Raw genomic sequence first — 8,967 nt, 5'->3', positions numbered from 1 at the left:
AAGGGCCCATGGTGTCAGAGGCAAGATGCTAGCATGGGTAGAAGCCTGGCTGTCTGGAAGAAAGCAAAGAGTGGGGATAAAAGGGTCCCTTTCAGGATGACAGCCGATCATTTGGTGTTCCGCAAGGCTCAGTGTTGGGACCTCAACTTTTCACTTTATATATTAATGATCTAGATGAAGGAACTGAGGGCGTTCTCGCTAAGTTTGCAGTCAATACAAAGATAGGTAGAGGCATAGGTAGCATTGAGGAGGCAGAGAGGCTGCAGAAGGATTTGGGCAGGTTAGGGGAGTGAGCAAAGAAGTGGCAGATGGAGTATAATATGGGAAAGTGTGAGGTCATGCACTTTGGTAGGAAGAATAGAGACATCGACTATTTTCTTAATGGGGAAAAAATTCTTAAGTCTGAAGTGTAAAGAGACTTGGGAGTTCTAGTCCGGGATTCTCTCAAGGTAAACTTGCAGGTTGAGTCAGTAGTTAGGAAGGCAAATGCAATGATAGTATTTATTTTGAGAGGACTTGAATATAAAAGCCAGGATGTATTTCTGAAGCTCTATAAGGCTCTGACCAGACCACATTTGGAGTATTCTGTGCAGTATTGGGCCCATGTCTTAGGCAGGATGTACTAACCTTGGAACTTTTTCAGAGATATTCACGAGAATGGTGTCAGGAATGAAAAGCTTAACCTATGAGGAACATTTGAGGACCCTGGGTCTATACTCAGAGTTTAGAAAGATGACAGGGGATTTAATTGAAACGTACAGATTACTGAATGGACAGAGAAGATATTGGGAAGACGTTTCCATTGGTAGGACCCAAGGGCACAGCCTTAGAGTAAAGGGGAGACCTTTTAGAACCGAGATAAGGAGAAACTTCTTCAGCCAGAGAGTGGTGAATCTATGGAATTCGTTGCCACAGAAGCCTGTGGGTATATTTAAGACTGAGATGGATGGGTTCCTGAGTATGAAGGGGATCAAGAGTTATGGGTAGAAAGCAAAAGAATGGGCTTGAAAAACTTATCAGCCATGATTGAATGGCAGAACAGACTAGATGGGCTGAACAGCCTACTTTCTGCTCCTATGTCTTATAGTCTTATGATCTTATGTCTTCATGTACCTGTCCATATGTCTTTTAATTGTTGTAACTCCACCTGCATCTACCGCTTCCTCTGGCAGTTCATTCCATATATGAACCACCCAAATCCCATCATGTTAGTTGATGGAATTTAAATCATTGATCTGGAATTGATAGCTGGTCTTGGTAATGGTGACCACAAAACTGTGATCAATTGTTGTAAAGATCTATCTGGTTCACTAATGCCCTACAGGTTAGCAAAGCTGTTTTCCTTGCACCTGACTCCACACCAATGGCAATACAGACCTGCCGTCTGCATAGATCCAGCAAGTCATTCATTTCAAGAGTTGTTTTATAAATCATGTCTTCTAAAAGTGCTAATGTTGAGTTTCATTGAACTCCACCCAACCTGATGATGGCACACAAATATTGTGAGGATGGGAGAAATAGTTAATCATTCATGAGGTCCCAATGGAGACAGTTACGATATACCTGGTTCATGATAGTAATAACTATCTCCTCTTTTGTGGTTCTGTTGTATATCGGGTCTCCTTGCAGAGGGAGCATGCGCTGATTCCAACACATTTCCAACTTCCCATGATTGGCAAGCACTGCCGGGGCTGGGTGCATTAACAACTCTTAATTCTTTTCTATTTAATTTAAATGACCAAGTTTCTTTACTAATCTCTGATACGGTCCTGAAAGTAATTCAGTTCATGAGCAATAAATGTGGCCCAACCAGCAATGCCAACATCCCATAAAGAAGTTTTTTAAAACTTCTATCAGCATTCCTATACCTTTTAGATATTTGTGTTTGAGGAAGACAACACTGCCTTCAGGCGCTTAAGCCCAAGCTCAGAAGCGTTTTCCTAATCCTCTTAACATTTCTCCCTCCTTTTCAACTCACCTCTGAATGAGCATTTTCAGCATCTGATCTGAATATCTGTCCTTGGCTCCGTGTCAATTTCAATCTGATTATTCTTGTCAAATTATTGGAATATTCCAATTGGATTACTGAACATTTACCTATTGTTTCTTTTCTGATAAACTTACAGAAAATAATTTGCTATAAATGAAGAAACCTCATTGTTCAGTCCCTATACACAGCCTCAAATTGGACCTTCTTAGATTAGAGTGCCATCTAGTGGTTTTACTTATTCATACCTTCGATGCTCCAACCAAATAAACCAGAAAGAGAACTGAAGAATTAGAAAGTTAGATTCAAATTGAAATCATACATACATTGTATGGATTTGGTTAAGTGAATTTTGCCACAATAACTTAATGGACAAATGTTTTGAGAATTAATAAACCATATATTCACTCTCTAATGGCATTGTGGGTCAGCCCACAAGCAGGTGGACTGAACAGTTCAAGAAGGCAGCTCAACAACCACTTTCTCAAGGGCAACAAGGAACGGCAAGAAATACTGACCCAGCCAGCGATGCCCACATCCCACAAATGCATAAATAATCAAAAAAAATTCTAAATTGGTCAAAGGTTTCTGTAGTTATATAAACATTTTCTAGAAACACTTCCGTTAATTAATAATCATGGGCAACTTTTCATTGATTTTTTTGAATGTTTCATTGGGGTTAATTGCATGAATGAATGAATGAATTTATTAATTAATGAACATTTAAAAAGAAATGGGACTGCACATTGCAAGAAACAATTTACTAGACAGAGCATGCCAGCAGTAACAGACTCTGGTTGGAAAGCATAGATTTCAGAAAATTCAAACCTGCATCTCAGAGAAGGCATAATTTACTAACACATTTAGTAATAGGACAGCGCAAAAAAGGACAGTGCTTAAGGGACTAAGGCTTGCTACCCTTAAAATTCCCAGCCAGAAAGGTCATTGAGTCTGTACACTCCTGAGTGATGTGAGGAAGAAACTAACTGCCAGGTAGCAGATGATCACCTGTTAATTCTGATGGCCAGTCAGTGCTGGCCAGATTGCAGTTGTGTATTGTGCAAAAATGCTGACTCTCTGAGAATTGATATATTTGAGTAGTAATTACCCAACGTTTGGGGCCCTGTGAAAAAAAATCCCTGACAGCTGGAGATTATGGAAAGCTCTAACTCACTTAAGCTTAATATTTGCTGAGGAGAGATTAGAAAATAGAGAAATCTACTGGAACTCATAGCTAACTATTAAACTGAATCCCTGATTCACCACTGAGTTGCCCTAACACACTGACTGAACACCCTCTCCCCACTGATGTTACACTACGCCACCCCCACCCAACCTGTCCTGTCACCCTCCTCCTGATCCAATAGGCTCCCTTGACTTGACTCCACAAGATCTGACACATTAATGTGCAGCTCTGCCGTACAGCCCCAGCACTGAACCAACACTGCCTGACCTTTTTCCCACCCCGCTCCCCACCCCTACTGGCCCACCAAGTACCAGTTGGCTGTTTCTTGCCCTGCCAGCTGCCAGTGCTGCCAATTGAGGAGATGTTGCTGGGGCACAAAGAACATCTATTTCCTACAGTTCATGCATGATTATGCTTTCATTTCACTTGCTAATTAGAACCTTGTGCCATTTTGCTCAAACATTGAAATTGCCTTTTAGTGCCAATGTACTCACAGCTGGCCATGCCATCAACTTCCAAGGTCCGGAACGCTGGAATTCCCTCCCAAAAACTTGCAATCTCACTTTCGTCCTCGAAGCTGCTCTTGTTTAATCCAGGAATAGAAACAGAAATTTATGGAAAAGCTCAGCAGGTCTGGCAGCATCTGTGGAGAGAACATTCCGGGTCCAGTGACCCTCCTGAGGAGGGGTCCGAAACTCGACCCAAAATGTTGATTCTGATTTCTCTTCACAGATGCTGCCAGACCTGCTGAGCTTTTCCAGCAATTCCTGTTTTTGTTTCTGATTTACAACATCTGCAGTTCTTTCAGTTCTCCTTTAATCTCACTTTGTTCATCTGCCCTGGTAAAGATCCTTACCAACTTTTACAAATGTACCACAGAAAGCATTCTATCCGGAAGCATCATGGCTTGGTACAGCAACTATTTTGCCCAGGACCATAATAAACTACAGAAAGTTGTGAATATTGCCCAACCCATCTATCATCGTTCTGTGGCCTGGGCTATGTGTGAATCCAGACCCATTACTATCTTAACTGCCCTGTGGGCATTGAGAGATTGGCAAGAACTGCTGGCCCAATCTGCAATGGCCACAGCCCATGTAACTTCAATAGACTAAAATCCTTTACACAGTCATTGTGTGATTGAACTCACAATGAAAACAATAGATTGATGAAACATGTTCCACTTCTCAGATCAAGTGAATGCCAGCTATTGTATAAACCCCTAATTAAACTATCCACAATTAAACTCAAACCTGATAAATCTGTGAAATGTCTTACTTAACCTGATAAATGATGAAGAGAGATTTCAGGATATGAATTCATTTGATCATCAATAGCTGTCAATTTTGGCCAGCCGCTTTCTATACGTTCTGGATTAGTGGTGCTGGAAGAGCACAGCAGTTCAGGCAGCATCTAAGGAGCCTGAAACGTCAATTTTGCTGGTCCTTGGATGCTGCCTGAACTGCTGTGCTCTTTCAGCACCACTAATCCAGAATCTGGTTTCCAGCATCTGCAGTCATTGTTTTTACCTCGCTTTCTATACATTTCCTGCTCCACGTATGCAGAAGGGAGGAAATTCATTGTACCTTGAAGAGACTGGATTTGTATTTTGTTTTATGCTGTTAATTGCCAGGTATTCATTCAGTTCTTTTATTCTGTGGTGTTCAGTGATGTTAAATCGCTGATATTGAAAACACCTTTAGCATGCTCAGTATTTCATAAGAGGCAAAGCTTCTTTAAATCTCCAGTCTGCTTTGAGATGTCTCTGTTTTGAACTTATATATTTGAATTCTGTAATGTGAAAAATTGGTAAACCCTACTTTGTCTTAGTGTCCTGAAGACCAGTACTGTACTCATTCTATCTTTTTTCCAACCTCATCCAAGTAACCTCTTCTCTCATGTCAAGTGAACAGTTCTTCAACTATGGAATATGACAAGGTAAAGACAAGTACAAATATAAAATACTGCAAATGCTGGCAATCTGAAATGAAAATGGAAATGTGGGAAATATTTAACATGCCTGACAGCATCAATGGTGAGCATTAAGGTTTTGTCAGCCACAAAGGTGTTCTCACTTAACATGTTGAACACAAACTCAAGTGTACATTGCTCAGAAGTGGATATGATTTCTTCCTTGCCACCATATGCCATCCCATTAATCCATGGTCCAAATGCCATTTAGAGGGATTGTGGGTTATGATGAAAGTACAAATTCAAAAAATGCTGAGACATAATTTTGAAGTTATTTAGTCATGGTTAGATTTTAACACATGGGGAAATAGAAGATAGAAACGTTAAACTGTCATAAAAGCTTAGGTCCAGAGGTATTCTGAACTTTTGCCTGATTGGAAATTTGGATAAGCATTTTCTTCTGCATTGTATAATAAGGCAGTGGCTAAGGTAAAGAATTGTGTTTTGTTTAATTATAATAGATAAAAAAGTCTCCTATTTAGTGAACAAATGATCATCCATAAGGGATTTACAAGTTCAAATTTCAGTAAGGGACAATATTGAAATAGTGTGAAGCTAATAAAGAAATACTAGTGAAAGAATTAGGATGGCTGAGAAGACTCACCCTATTCCAGGGTAAATTGATTGGTCACCTAATACACAGCTGGATCAAAAAATGATGCAATAAGAGTCTTATGGTCTTGACACATAATCAACAGAAGAAAAGGTAGACTGGAATACAGCAGCAACAAGAAGGCAGCAGGAGACAGTGTGCCAAACAACTGGCAGAGTCCAGAGCTAGTGCTCACAAAACAGGTTGTTAATACCACCTTGCTTGCTGCTCTGTCGAACCACTTGTGATTCCATTAAACAAACTTACCACTGCCTATATCAAATGCCTTGTACTTGGAATCGTTGATGACTCATTGAAACTAAAGGTCCTAACTTCACTCTCACTTACGTACAATGTTTACTGTATTACAGAGCTCAGATTGAAAGTGGGATCTTATTGGTTAGTGTGGTTTTCACCTACATCATTTAACAAACATCACTGATAGTAGGGGAACTCGACAAAGCACACCATAGCACAAAAGAAATGTGAACCCATTGTTTTAAATAACCAGTAATCATCTCATCCCTCTGCACATCCACTCCAAGTCACTAACTCTCGGATGTGAGCAAAAAAAATTGCGTGGTCCATGTGGAAGAACTCCAGTAAAGCCACATATTCCCTCTGGCAATCAAGAGACCTTTAGGAGATCATGGTTACTCACATTGTATCAGTGGATGGTTTTGCTTCCTTCCTTGTGGCCAAAAAGTCATTCCTGGTATAAATTTGTTAAAACACCATTACTTTATTTTAATTAAGAGTACACAGAAACACACACTGAAATTATTCAGGTGAGAAACACTCATTATTTTACAAATGTATATTATGGTTTTAGTGGTACAGTATAACTTAGGTCCTAGTGATCATATGTTTCCAGAGTTAGGACATTATATAAACCAGGAAAAAAATTTTTGGTTGTGGACATTTGAAAGACAAAAATATTACATTTTACAATTGCGTTGAAAATAGAATTCCTTAAAAGTATTTCATTATTTTTCCTTTTATTTCAGCACAGTAATCATGCCATTTATAAACGGAAGATGCGTTGTGATTATTCTAAACAATCCAGACATAACTTCCCACGAGGAAAAATAACTCAAAATTACATTTAATAATGTACTCTTTTTAAACATGTGTGTCACTGTTAATTTATTGAAAAAATCTTGTCCTATTCTAGGGAGCAAATGAATCTTTGTGAATGTGGCTTTAAAAAGGGCTCCTAATTTTGGGTATATACATTACTGTTGTTCTATCCTTTAATAAAATCAACATTTGGTTGATTTTTGTTTAAAGTAAGGTACCTGAAATTGCGAACCAATGGCAAGAACCAATTTGTGCTTTTTCAAACAATACCTTCTTTTCAGTAAAGTACCACAAATCTGGTGCTCTACCTTAACAAAAAAAAATCTGCACCCACATTTAAACAGTCTGCTTATACATTTGATGGTTAAACACGAAGCTTCTGTACATTAACCTTCTAATATCAACTGGTCAGTGTGTTGCCATGGCAATATATCTCCAACACGATGAACAAAAACACAAATAATACACTCCGATGTCTGTGTAGGTATAATGATGTACATATAAAGCCCACCCCCAGCCTCCAAGCAACATACGTAAAGCTATGACCCTAAAAGCAATAACAACCTATGTTAATTATTGTCAAAATTATCTTTGGTGTTTAAACTGAGTGGAGCTAAACCCATGTAAGATGAGAACACTTTGCTAGCACGGCTCATATTACACAGTAACTCAATTGTGAACTAAATTAGTGATATTTTTGTACATTATGAACCTTTACTGTTGATGGCTGATTTGGTTTTTAAATGATGTTACTGTGCTCTCTTCTTTCTCTGTTGTGGGTTTCTGAAGTTGTGTGGTCTCAATTTCATCTCAACAAATGCAATTGAATGCTCATGACCCTTCCAATGAAACCAGTTAACACCCTGTTTGAGAAATGAAATAAAATTAAATGAGTAAGAAAGCATATAGTACATTAGAGTAATAACTGTCATTTGTATGCAAGGATATGATACTTGGGAACATAGGAACACAGCATTTTTTATTTGATTTGATTTATTATTGATGAGGAGGTGGTGGTGTTGGACTGGGGTGGACAAAGTTAAACATCACACACCAGGTTATAATCCAACAAGTTTATTCGGAAGTCCTAGCTTTCGGAGTGCTGTTCCTTCGTCAGGTTGCTAGTGGTGCAGGATTATAAGACACAGAATTTAAAGCATGAAACCTTAGAGTCATGGAGTCATAGAGCTGTATAGCATGGAAACAGACCCTTCAGTCCAACTGACCAGTAATCCTAAATTAATCTAGTCCCATTTACCAGCACTTAGCCCATATTCATCTCTACTCTTCCTATCCATGTCACCATCCAGATGCTTTTTAAATGCTGTAATTGGTGTAATTGTAAATTATCTCCCTCCCCCTCCCCACCTGCTAAAATGTGTGAATAAACCATCTTTTTTGCTTTATCCATAAAGAGAGTTTCAATGCAAATCCTTTCGAAATTGAACTTCACAAAGAGAGGATGTTGCCGGGAGTGTCGTACCACCACTTACTTCAAAAAGGAAAGAAATATAGTAAGAAACAAAAGAAAATACATTTTAAGGACTGAAGAGAAGAGTAAGAAGATAATTCCCTTTTCCTTCTTATCCAGGTTTTGGGATACTGAAGAAACCCAAGGTCTAGCTATGATTTGGAGATGCCATTGTTGGTCTGGGGTGTACAAAGTTAAAAATCACACAACACTAGGTTATAATCCAACAGGTTTAATTGGAAGCACTAGCTTTCGGAGAGCTGCTCCATCATCAGGTGGTAGCTAGCTCACCTTTTACCAACTTGATAGTCACAACATACACTGATAATGATGATAATATTGATCTCTTCAAGAAATTTGAAAACCATAATCCTTAGACACCTCCTTTTTAATATTCATTCATAGGATGAGGGCATTTCTGGCTAGGCCAGCATTTATTGCCCATCTCTAATTGCCCAGAGGGCAGTTAGTAGTCTGGAGTCACAGGCAGGCCAGAACAGGTGAGGACAGCAAATTTCCTTCCCTAAAGGACCAGATGGCTTTTTTTTCTGGCAACTGGCAATGGATTCACAGTCATCATTAGACTCTTAATTTTAGATTATTTAATATTGGGCTCAAATACCATCATTTGCTGTGCTGGGATTTGAAACCAGGTGCCCAGAACATTACCTGGGTCTCTG

At 39.1% G+C, this 8,967-nt stretch overlaps 1 protein-coding gene across 11 annotated transcripts in view; it reads right to left on the bottom strand.

The window, feature by feature from the left end:
• Positions 1 to 6,454: 6,454 nt before the first annotated feature.
• tncb (tenascin Cb) overlaps positions 6,455 to 8,967 on the bottom strand; it is a 438,107-nt gene continuing 435,594 nt past the window's right edge. For all 11 annotated transcript variants that reach the window (XM_060841310.1, XM_060841314.1, XM_060841315.1 and 8 more), the window contains one exon: positions 6,455 to 7,679. In XM_060841310.1, coding sequence (XP_060697293.1) covers positions 7,566 to 7,679 — 114 coding nt within the window. In that variant the 3' untranslated portion in view covers positions 6,455 to 7,565. The remainder of the gene's footprint in view (positions 7,680 to 8,967) is intronic.

This window comes from Hemiscyllium ocellatum, chromosome 21 (assembly GCF_020745735.1).
Source record: "Hemiscyllium ocellatum isolate sHemOce1 chromosome 21, sHemOce1.pat.X.cur, whole genome shotgun sequence".
In the NCBI taxonomy this organism is placed as follows: Eukaryota; Metazoa; Chordata; class Chondrichthyes; order Orectolobiformes; family Hemiscylliidae; genus Hemiscyllium; species Hemiscyllium ocellatum.
This window is presented reverse-complemented; position numbering and strand designations above follow the sequence as displayed.